This window comes from Rhinichthys klamathensis, unplaced genomic scaffold (genome assembly GCF_029890125.1).
Source record: "Rhinichthys klamathensis goyatoka isolate OS25496 unplaced genomic scaffold, OSU_Roscu_1.1 h1tg000303l_1, whole genome shotgun sequence".
Classification (NCBI taxonomy): Eukaryota; Metazoa; Chordata; class Actinopteri; order Cypriniformes; family Leuciscidae; genus Rhinichthys; species Rhinichthys klamathensis.
This window is the reverse complement of record NW_026606822.1, coordinates 3,185,527-3,198,224: the sequence shown is the minus strand read 5'-3', so window position 1 is coordinate 3,198,224 and position 12,698 is coordinate 3,185,527. Positions and strand designations below refer to the sequence as shown.

The 12,698-nt window shown below is 36.2% G+C and overlaps 1 protein-coding gene across 1 annotated transcript in view; it reads left to right on the top strand.

Moving 5' to 3' along the window:
• Nucleotides 1–12,698, top strand: part of rbpjl (recombination signal binding protein for immunoglobulin kappa J region-like) — a 17,102-nt gene extending 4,404 nt beyond the window's left edge. The window contains exons 4-12 of the mRNA XM_056270507.1: nt 567–637; nt 714–829; nt 2,261–2,435; nt 3,222–3,359; nt 5,118–5,230; nt 7,616–7,756; nt 7,848–8,003; nt 8,856–8,959; nt 12,174–12,698. Coding sequence (XP_056126482.1) covers nt 567–637; nt 714–829; nt 2,261–2,435; nt 3,222–3,359; nt 5,118–5,230; nt 7,616–7,756; nt 7,848–8,003; nt 8,856–8,959; nt 12,174–12,447 — 1,288 coding nt within the window. The 3' untranslated portion in view covers nt 12,448–12,698. The remainder of the gene's footprint in view (nt 1–566; nt 638–713; nt 830–2,260; nt 2,436–3,221; nt 3,360–5,117; nt 5,231–7,615; nt 7,757–7,847; nt 8,004–8,855; nt 8,960–12,173) is intronic.

Here is a 12,698-nt window from a genome sequence, read left to right as displayed (position 1 = left end):
CAAACTGTATATTCTATCCCCCTACACTAACCCTAAACCTACCCATCACAGAAAACGTTCTGCATTTTAAAAAAAAACATGACTTAGTAGGATTTATAAGCTGTTTTCCTCATGGGGACCAAATAATGTCTCCAAGAATTTTAGATATTACCATCTTTGTGGGGACATTTTGTCCACATTATGCAGGGTTTACCAGCATACACACACACACACACACAATGTACTGAAAATCAGCTGGTTTAGCTTTTGGGAAAATGTCTAAACCAAATCTTTGCTGGACAAATCACATCGCAGCATAAACTGTTTTTTTGGAACATGGAAGCTGGTTTGTTCATGGTTCAAGATGGTCTACCAGTTCTGTCTAGCTTGATAAAGATTGACTAACCAGCTTGGACGAGATTATGCCTAGCTAGAAACCATCTACCATGTTCCAAATGGTTGTTTTAGCCATTTTTCCAGCAGGTTATTTTATCACTCACAGGAACATAATTTACAGAAAGTAAGACTATTGCACACCTCTTTCTTCATGTCTCATTCCAAAAATAATGGTTTGTGTGTTTCCATAGGTTTTTCTGCCCCCCTCCTTGTGTGTACCTCACTGGACACGGATGGAAACTCAGACAGGAGCAGCTTAAAGGTCAGTGGCCTGTGAGAGCATCTTCATTCTTACCATTGTAATTCACTCTAATTTTTTCCCATTTATATTCACTCAGCATCAGGTCTAGGTGAGTCCAGTTGTCAGCTTTTCGGTTACATGGGTCTGGACAGCTCCACTGATCCACGGACAGACAGTTTCAAGCTGAGCTTTGAGGAGCAGACAGACAAGAGGGTGAGACATTGGCAAAACACCGCGATCAAAGAGGAGAGAGTCTGTCAGGCTTATGAGAGAACATGACTCCTGTGTGTACAGAGAGATTTGGAGCTGGGATCATATGTTTATTCTACCTGGATTACCACTAGGTTTATGTAAGAAGAGCAGTTGGATGAACAAAGAATATGGGCTTGATCTTTTAGTTGCTTTATTCCTGCCCACAGGAAATAATAATCATAAACAAGATCTCTTTAATATCTCTCCAAAAACAGCAATGAGATTAAATGGTTATTTGAGTTCTCAGATTTGTATTCTGTGGAAAACTCCCACGTGCCTCCTCTTAAAGGGACAGTTCACCCAAAAATGAAAATTCTGTCAGTAATTACTCTCCCTCATGTCGTTCCAACCCCGTAAGACTTTCGTTCATCTTCGGAACACAAATTAAGATATTTTTGATTAAATCTGAGAGCTGTCTCACTCCTTCATATGCTTCTATTGTAATTGAAACCTGCCAGCCCAGAAAGTAAGTAAAAACATTGTTAAAATAGTCCGAGTGACTACAGTGGCTCAACCTTAAGTTTATCAAGCGACGAGAATACTTTTTGTGTGCAAAAACCCCCCCAAAATAACCACTTTATTCAACTATTCGTTTTCTTCTATGTGGGCTTCTGAGTGAGTTCACGTTGTGTAACAGCGCAGCGCTACGTCAGAACAAAGGCTCACTATTGGCCGACGCTGGTCATGATTGTGATGCTGGCCAATAGTGAGCCTACGTTCTGACGTAGCGCTGCGCTGTTGCTCTACTAAAAATGTCTCAAACTGTGTTCAGATTTGCCAAGAAATCAAAGTCTGCTACCAAAAGTCGGAGACCTAAATATGAACTGACATTTTACAGTATTTCTTCTAAGACTGTATATACATCTGACAGTTACACTACTTTTCAAAAGTTTGGGCTCAGTAAGAAATTAAAACTTTTATTCAGCATGGATGCATTAATTTGATCAGTAAAGACTGAAGTCAGTAAAGATGTATAATGTTACAAAATATTTATTTTTATAATAAATGCTGTTTTCTTGATTTTTTTATTCAGCAAAGAATTCTGGGGTGAAATGAATGACATTTTCCACAAAAATGTTAAGCAGTTTCACCATAGATAAGAAGAAGAAATGTTTCTTGAGCAACACATTTGCATATTAGAATGATTTCTGAAGAATCATGTGACACTGAAGACTCGAATAATGATGCTAAAAATTCAGGAATAAATTACATTTAAAAAAATTATAATTTAATTATAATATTTCACAATATTACAGTTTTACAAAAAATGTTATTAAATAAATGCAGCCTTGATGAGCATAAGAGACTTCTTTTATTTTCAAGTCCAAGCTTTTGAACTTTTGAAAACGTTAACAACTGACTCATTTGTGTCTATTTCATTCTATCTTTCAGATGTTTGCCTGCGCTAAAACCTTGTATATCTCAGATACTGACAAACGAAAGCACTTCCGCCTGCTTCTACACCTGTTTCACAGCGGAGGGCAAGAAATCGGCATGTTTAACAGCAGACTCATTAAAGTCATCTCCAAACCATCACAGAAGAGACAGTCCATGAAGAATGCTGACCGTGAGTCTGTGCATGTGTGTATTTGTGTGCAATTCTGAAAGTCTATATTTAATTTGATGCAATCGATAGACATTCAGTCCACTGAAATTCAGTTTTACAGTTTTAAGGTTATAAGTCATGACTAATTTTCACAGCCCACAGTTTCCCATGTTTTTTCCCCAAATTATAATTTTTTGTTTTGTGTTGTTAACTAAACAGTTGACATGACAATACAAAACAGTACAACCTATTGAATGGACTGTTGATCTATCCCTCATTTGGATCAAATCAAATATGACGTCTACACTGACTAAGTGCCGTTACATAAAAGGGTCATCCGGTGTAGAAACCGAACCCCTGTAAGTTTGTGTTGCTGTGTCTTCATGTATGAGAAGTGAGGTCAAGCCGCTAAATAGTGTCACCCAGCAGCCATTGCCACAGAAGTCAGACATTTGACCTCTAACCTTTTGATCCTAAAGCACACACTAAGAGGGCAGCTGCTGTTGACATTGACTATTGGATCCACAGAGAGGTTCTACGGGGAAGAAAGAGGCGCTTGACATCTGAGAGCAGCAGTCAAGTGACGATGAATTCCTCACCGTCTTGTGGGAGAGACAGACAATGAGACAAAGTTCTAGAAAAAGAACAGACTGGCATTAGTCAAAGTATATCAGTCATTTGTGTTTGCTTTCTTCCTGTCAGTATGAATGTGTATGCATATATGTCAGTGAGTGTTTAAATATTATGGTGTTTCTTTTGTTTGCCCATAGTTTTAGTTTTTGTACAAATGTGTGTTTGTTTCTGCAGTGTGTATTTCCTCAGGCTCAAAAGTGTCGTTATTTAACCGCTTGCGGTCACAGACAGTCAGTACACGTTACCTGGCGGTGGAAGACGGGGCTTTTGTCGCCAGCGCGAGACGATGGACGGCATTCACTGTCACTTTAGGTTTGAGATGCAATGCTTTGTCTCTTTTATTCTACTTTAATCCATTATTATCTCAGTCCTTCATACACATAACTGAATAAAACAATGTTTATTGACCACACATGAAATTGCTCACAGGGTTCATTTTTCACACTGGTTAGTAATGAATCATGTCAAGATTTTACACTACATGTTTGTGAACCTTGGGTTAATGGTCTTTTATATACTCCTGAGAGCCAGCAATGGAGTTTTTTCCTCCCCATATTTTAGCAAATTTCTTTGAGACCATATGAGCCACAGTTTTAAGTCTGGATGTCTTGTAAAGAGCACATTTAGGTCTTTTCAGAGATATGATTGACATTGACTGAATGACTAAATTCAGCACTCTTACGGGAATATGATGATATTTTGTAATTATAATCATGTAATTATCTGACTAATTTTCATATTGTTTGTCGTAAATTAACATATCAGGACAACTTTAGCAGGGTTTGAAATCAGAATATGTAAACAACACCAGGACTCACAGCATAGGCATCAGGCATTTTAGAGTGACATAATAAGTGAATAGGGAAGACATTTTTCATTTCAACATTTGTTTGAAATATAAGATATAATGAAAATGTTGCCAAGTTATTACTCTCATTTTTATAGCTGCTACTTTACTTATTTACATGTTGCCCAAAAGAACACCATTGTATATAATGGAAAAACCCATTTTTGACCATGTTTACACCATAGACTGTAAAAAGGTTTACACATATATTGTGTTAAGTAAAATAGTTTATCATATCATTCTCTAATATCTTTCATACCATAGTTGAGAATCTTTGTAAAAGTCTTTGTGCATATTTGGATGCATACAAAATACAAACAGTTTCTAAACATATTTTTCCAACATTATTCTCATATCTGTTTTACAGAGGAAAAATTATATAGAAAAAAATAGCCTGGAACCCAAAATGGACTGGTATACTGAATATAAAAATGTAAAAAAACAACAACAACAACATTGTTTTGGTTATAGACTCTTGTTTTCATTTTATTATTAACTGAGTCCTGGTGTCCTCTTTATATGACATATCATTTCACATTATTTTTCGCCATTTGTTTCTTAAACTCAAAAATTAAAAAAATGTTTACAACAACAAAAATTATATGGGGCTATACCATTCATATGTTAACAAGGTTACCAACATTGGGACTCATTTAGTAATAATTGCATGCAAATGATGCAGAGACTTCTCAAAAAATTGGCGCATGTACTACACACCTAACAGTATTATTATAACAACTTACTCTGCACCTTCTAATGACATGGGAAACCCTTTTTGCGGAAGTATTTCCTTTAGCCCGGGTTCACCCATGCGTATACACAGACCCAGTGTATGTTGTTAGGACAAATTCACCCTTCACCACAGTAGCTAAATAAACACAAGAAACCCAAACAAGTCTAGAAACAACTGGACAAAACTCGGTGCTGGACGTCCAGCGTGAATAAGTAAATAAACTCTTACAAATGCTTAATGCCTCGCTGCATTCGAGAGTAAAATCAGTTTTCCAGAATACGACACTTCACCCAAAGAATAGAAATTGTAAAAGCTTAAATTGTAAATGTCAGCAGCATGTGTTCAGCAGCTGGTATAAATGTAGCATAAATGGGTTTAACCCCTGTACAGCGCCCAAGGCCAAATCCTGGTCTGAGTAAGGTCTAATTTTCTCTCTCGCCCCCTACAGAGCTATACCCTAATACTCACTCTGTTTCAACTCTGTTCCTAGTGGAGGAGATGCAAGCGATTCATAGTGAATACACCATGTGTGACAGCTACATCTGTTACGGCTGTGTGGTTCAGCTGGTATGCACTGACTCAGGAGTGGCGCTGCCACCAATGGTATGCAAGTATATAACGTTTTTCTTTCCATTACATGTCGTCACCTTTTTTTATGTAGCAATTTATATTAAAAAAAAGCAGTGATAAACAAGAAAATGATCAATGATGCAAACAAAATTCAATTCTATTGTAAAGCAGCTCTAGAAAAAGACAATAGTATCATTATTCAGCTCAAGTCAGTTCAGAGTTGATTCAGGTCAGTTCAATAACTGTTAATTAAATAATGAAATAAGTTCAATTCAGCTATAAGGAGCACTACAGAAGACAATAGTGTTGTTTTTCACTTCTGAGTCAGTTCAGTGTTGATTCGATATGGTTCAATAACAGTTGATTCAGCTATAAAACTGGTGTCCTCTTCCAGCTCAATTCAAGTTTGGTTCTCAATAGTTTAATTTCAATCAAATCAATAATATTACTGAATATTAAGTGCAAAAGCCTTGCTGCCACTTGGCATTATGGCTACAAGTATTGTACAGGTCAGACAATATAAAAATCTAGGTAATTTTACAATTCTGTTAGGTGCTATTGCACATATCTGATTAGATATTTTAATCAGTTTCCCAGTGTTTATTTTTCAGTAACAAAATCTTACTGGAATGTATTGGTGCTCTACTGCATGCTAACAAAGTGTAAATAAAACCATGCATTTTTTTATTTTAAAAACCTTGTTGGATTGAATCTGAATGTTCTGTGTATTTTTAATCTATATTTTTTTTTCACCCATGTCTCTGAAGTCTGTTCTGTACAAATTTCCATCCATGTGGTGTTTTTGGGAAGCTGGTCTGCTACCAGCCTGCGCCACAATTTGCTGATAAAGCACTTGATCAAAATGCCAAGGACAACGTTTAATACCACATTTAGCAGACTAGCAAACAGAATAGACCTTCACAATGTTGTTTTAGTTGTTTGAAATTGCTGACTGGTTTGTTTTGGTTTGCAAGGGTGTATTTGAAGCCCTCATGCAGCAGGATTTGTGATCCCCAAGCTGCAGTTTTGGAGGAGTGAACAGTCAGGCATATTGTGCAGCACACAGGTGTTGCGGGGGCCGGTCGAATGAGACCAGGTGCAGTGTTGCATGATAGAAGGGCGATGAATCATCTTTTTTTTTTGGTCTGCTCATATCAGATTTCTGAGACGAAATGAAGAGGACTTTAAACAATTATACTCTTAAAAATAAAGGTTTCAATCACAATGATGCCATAGGAGAACCATTTTTGGTTCCCCAAAGAACCTTTCAGTGAACAGTTTTTAAAATAATGTGAAGAACAATTTTTTTTAATAGCCTAAAGAACCCTTTTCCACTATAAAGAACCTTTTGTGGAATGGAAATAAAGAACCTTTATTTAATGTTTTTTAAATAAGCCAAAAGGCTCACCAAGTCCAAGAATACAGTAAAAACAGAAATATTTTGAAATATTATTTACAATTTAAAATAACTGTTTTCTGTTTTCATAATGAAAATTTAAATTTATTCTTGTGATGCAAAACTGAATTTTCAGCATCATTACTCCAGTCTTCAGCATCACATGATCCTTCAGAAATCATTGTAATATGCTGATTTAGTGTTTAAGAAATATTCCTTATTATCAGTGATGAAAACAGTTGTTGCTTAATTTTTTGTTGTTGTTGTTGTGGAGATCAGGATAACAACGGTTTAAAATATACTACTGTTAAAAAAATAATAATACTATTATTTAACAAGGGCACAGATTTTCTGATTTAAAATCAATGCTGTTCTTTTGAACTTTCTATTCATCAAAGAATCCAGATGAAAATGTATCATGGTTTCCACAAAAATATTAAGCAGCAAAAATGTTTTTCAACATTGATAAAAATAAGAACCATTATTTATAATTGAGCACCGATAATAATTGATAATTGAGCAGCAAATCAGCATATTAGAATGATTTGATCATGTGACATTGAAGACTGGAGTAATGATGCTGAAATTTCAGATTTGCATCACAGAAATAAATTAGATTTTAAATTATATTAAAAAAGAAAACAGTTATTTTAAATTGTAATAATATTTCACAATATTACTGTTTTTTGCTGTATTTTTGATTAAATAAATACGGCCTTGGTGAGCCAAAAAAATCGAATTAAAAATGGAAGTAACATCTCATTCTTTTTCTTTACAGAACAATTGCTTTTTAACAAAACCATATAAAGAGAACTACCATGATCTCTTATGATTAAATATGTCCAAGCCATACGTATAAGATTTCTTTTTAAACTGAATTTTTTTTTTTACAAAACTAAAACTTTCAGAAGCAAGAATGAGAAAAGGTTGAGGATCACTGTTGCTCTATTAAAGTCATGTCAAATGTAGGAAACCGTTCAGCTGTGTGAATAGCTACCTGATGCGCTTTTCTTTCTTTGCAGGTAATACGTAAGGTGAACAAGCAGCATGCATGTCTAGACGTGGATGAGCCCGTCTCTCAGCTTCATAAATGTGCTTTCCAGTTCAGAGACAGCAACCACATGTACCTCTGCCTGTCCAATGAGAAAATCATACAGTTCGAGGTGAACACAGGCCATGACATTTAATTAAAAGAATAGTTCACCCCACAATGAAAAGGCATTTACTTACCCTCATGTGATTCCAAACTTGTAGGCCTCTCCGTGTCCTAAGGAAAGTAATAAGGTGTTGTTGAATGATGGATCCTGTTGGGCCATCATTGGAACAGAGGTGGTTGAATACACCTTCAGTGAGAGTCTAGCCGGTCACCCGACCACCATCAGCCCTGTGCCTGCGATCAGTGGACTAGAGGTCAGAAATCAAGCACTCAATAAATGTTTCTTCATTACACCTCTTCAACTCAATTTTAAAAGTTAATTCAAGAGAAAAATCGAATTGTTCACTTTAGTCTTTAGTGTTCACTGGGGTTCTATATAAAACTACACTACCGTTCAAAAGTTTGGGGTCGGTACGATTTTAAATACTTTTAAAAGAATTCTCTTCTGCTAACCATGGCTGCGCTTATTTGATTAAAAATACAACAAAAATCAGTTATAGTATTAAATATTATTCCAGTGTAAATCAGCTGTTTTCTGTGTGAATATATAGTAAAGTGTAATTTATTCCTGTGATCAAAGCTGAATTTTCAGCATCACCAGTGTCAGTGTCTTCAGTGTCAAATGATCCTTCACAAATCAGTATAATATGAGGATTTGATGCTCAAGAAACATTTATTATTATTATCAATGTTGAAACAGTTGTTGGTCTGTCAGTTGTACAGTTTTTTTTTTTTTTTTTTTTAGGATTCTTTGATGAATAGGAAGTTCAAAAGAACAGCATTTGTTTGAAATAGAATCTTTTGTAACATTATAAATGTCTTTACTGTCCTTGATAAATAAAAGTATTGATTTCTTTCCTCCAAAAAATAAAAATACAATTCTCACTGACCCCAAACTTTTGAACGGTAGTGTATTTATGCCAAAAAGGTTCTATAGCAGGAGACATGTCTTAAACGATTGCATAATACTTTTATTTCTAGTGATCAAATGTTTACGAGTTCTTTCTAAGAGTGTAATGTAATATCAAACTATAAATATAAGCTGTACATTCAAGAAAATATGGTTACTTACCTAAACAACACTAACAAGTGTTTTTGTGATTTAGCTAAACGGAGGGGGACATGTGGCCATGTTGGAGCTTCACGGAGAAAACTTCAGTCCACACTTAAAGGTCTGGTTCGGTGACATGGAGGCAGAGACCATGTTCAGGTAAGAATTTATCAGAAATAGCTGGATTAAAGGTAGGGTAGGCAGAGAGGCTAGCAATAGTGAGCTAGCTTTGAAAGCATAAGATCTTTATTTATAAGTCTACACTATGTAAACAGCTAAGCTACTGTCACACAATTTAGCTGGTAAGATTGCTGCTACTTTTATTTGTTATTCCGGTAACACTTTACAATAAGGTTTCATTTGTTAACATTAGTTAATGTATTAACTAACATGAACTAACCATGAGCAATACATTTGTTACTGTATTTGTTCATTTTTGTTAATAAGAAAATACAGTTGTTCATGTTACTTCACAGTGCATTAACTAATGTTAATACACAGCTCTGTGGAATACTTGATTCTGATTGGTCAATCGCGCCATCCAGCTGTATGTTATTCCCCGATAACAACCGCTGAAAACAGAGAACACAGGCTCATCCGGGTCACTGAAGTCAGCAGCGCTATACGCTTACTAGGAGCGGTTTTTCTTCATGGAAGTTTTGCGTTTGGTGAACTAAACAAATATTAAAACTCATTCAAATCAATATTTTGTGAGTCATCCAGTATCGCAGACTCGCTCTCTCGTCTCATTCAAAAGCAGCTGCTGCTATTTTGCGATTGTTTTGTACACCGTTGGATTATAAGATACAAACAGGAACGATTTTAAAACGGTTTAATCTAAAATCAATATCTCTTATCCCCATAATTACTTGAGTGGTTAAATGGCGTGTAATAAGTGGTAGGACTTTACCGGATCCCTTGAATGTCCGTCTAGTTTGAACTTGCCACACTGCAACTGCTTTATCCGCGGAAGCTTTGCGTTTAAAGAGCTAATAAAATACTTTGACTCCAATTATTTTTTTTATTTTTAATAAAATACTTTGACTCCACATTATTTTGTGTCTAATTATTTACTTATGTGGCAAGTAGCTGTATAATAAGCGGGATAATGTACATCCAGCTGGTTGTTATGTCAGAATAAACCCCTTCAGGCTGATGCGAGTCCCCTCCGCTGGGTTTATTCTGAGATAACAACCGGCTGGATGTACATTATCCTTACTTAAAAAATACAACTTTTAATTTCAATATTAGTAAATGTTGAAATTAACATTAACAGATTAGTTAATGCTCTAGAGGTGCAGTTCATTATTAGTTTTTGTTAACTAATGTAGTTACCTAATGAAACCTCACCATTACTCCTCAAAACTGTTCAAACAGAACATAAAAACAGGAAAACTTAGTTAGGCTATTTGAGTTAGAATACGACATGCTTTGTGAATGTGCTACCCTTTTCAGTTTATGACCTCATGTGCTTGTAAAACACAGAAGGTCCTGTGTAACACAAGTTTAGGGTCTGAAGTGTTCCTCTACAAAGCACAGATCTCATCATTTATCATAAAGCACTAATGTCACTTGGAAGGAAGTTATACACACTGAAACAACAGGATGTTACAGAATGTGGTTGATGTTTGTTATATCGTGCTAATTGGAGGTTAGTTTCTGTACCAAAACAGTATAAACCACTTGAGGTCATAAATACAGTGAGTTTATCACAGTAAAGGGGTATCTAAAGCCCCGTTCACACTACACGCGACCAAGCAACGCGATACCATTCATTTCAATGGTGAGCGGGCGACTTCCGGCGACCGTTGGCGACTAGATGGGGCGTGTCTAGCGACGCGACAAAGTTGAGAAATTTTTAACTTTATGCAAATGAAGAGCGATTTTCGCGAGCGACAACCAATAGGAGTGGAGCGCACGTGATCCTTCTCCTCAGCCCCTGGGCCTGCAGTGATGGATGGCAAGAAAGCTGATTCGCTGTCTTTTGGATGTCATACTAGTCAACCAGTAGTGGGAACGCCCACTAGCGATCTCATCGCCAGCGCCTGGCGACTTGCAGCGACAAAGTCGCGTGTAGTGTGAACGGGGCTTAAGTGCTTAAAACATGGTGTACAGTTTAAAACACTGCCCATGGTGGCTTATTCCTTTATAAATCAATGCAACAGCAAAGTAATAAAGACAACAGTTTTCAATAAACAATTTGGAGTAATTATCTCAGTTTTCACTAAATATTGCAGGTCATTGGCTGAAATCTTCAAGGCAAGGCACCGCATTTGAACAAGATAATTGTTTTGCATTGCAAGTTTTCTTAAATGTTATGTTTAAATGTAAATGAGGCATTGTCTAATTAAATCTGCACTAATCTGCATGCATTTACAGAGCAGAAATCTGAACATTGGATGAAGCTATGTTCAAAATTATCGTTTCTTTTTGTTGACATATTAGAGTTAAATGTTTTTATTATCAAAAAATAATACTGTTTTAGTCCTGTTAAAAATAGTATATGCACAAACCCCTTAGAAGATAGACCTGCAAAGTTTGGCGTATGTAATACTGAAGTGGAGATGTCTGACTCAGCATTGATGAACCAATGGTTTTGCACTCCATGTCTTTTAAAAAAAAAAAACATGCCACATTAGTACTGAAATAAACTCATGTGCAGATACAGGCATGCAACTATTTTATATGGCTTTGAACATGGCTCATCCAATCATTAACTATTTTAGAATTATCATCTATTTTATAAATTGAAATTAGTCACTATGTAGTAAATAATACAGCACAGGTGCATGAGGGTTCATAGCAAGACAAAAAACTAACTTCCTACTCATACTAGACTTTTCCCTGTGCAATCATTTTAGTTTGTTGTGTCCACCTTGCCAAGGCTCCAGGGATGCCGGGGTGTGACATTCCTGTCTCAGCAGGCTGGAGGGGAATGATGGTCTCTCTCAGGTCCTTGTAGGGAGGTTCTTAGAGCTGTAGTCGAGTGTCAGGAAGGTCAGCGGGTGATCCGCAAATCTGCAAATCAGTGAGGTGTAACTTCCTTCATCTTAAGTTTCAGGAGGAAAACATTTAATACTTCAAAGTTTGACAGTGATTGCACTCAAAATATATAGTTATTATTGTTAACTAAAACTATTTTAATTGAAATAAATCTTAAATAAAATAAAATATAAATATTATTAAAATTGTATGCCTTGGCAATAAACTGAAATAAGTTGGAGCACTAAAATTATTAACTTGAAATAAATAAACTAAAAAAAAAATTAAATTTTTTTTTTTATCTAAATAACTATATATGTTTACAGAATGCACAATGGAAGATTATTTTAATCAAAGTAAACATGTAAATATGACACTTTGTCCATCTCAGGTCCTCTAGGTCTTTGCTGAGTGTCGTTCCTGATGTGTCTATATTGAGTGGCGAGTGGAGATGGATGAGACAACCAATCACAGTGCCCTTATCTCTGATCCGATTTGACGGGCTGATCTACAGGAGTTCATACTCGTTTACTTACACACCAGAACACAGCGCCCCCTCTCAAGCAAACGCCACAGCGGAGAGAACCGCAGACTCGGACTCGCTCATAGACACCATACACCAGGAGTTCACTCGGATGAACTTTCACCTATTTATGCAGAGCTGAGAACACACACACACTTTGAACCAAGGATTAATCCAGGCGAATATTTATGTCAGATTACTCTACTCTCTTGTTAACACTAGCGCTAACAAGAAAAACTCTCCCAGCATGGAATCACATGGTGCTTTAGGGAGCTTACACACTAGAGACCGCTCTGATGGAGCGTTTGACATGTATGAATGCACAACATCCATGGATTGAGGCTGTGGAGAGAGCCTAGTCAGTCTGAAATAGAGTTGGAATAGAGTTCATTA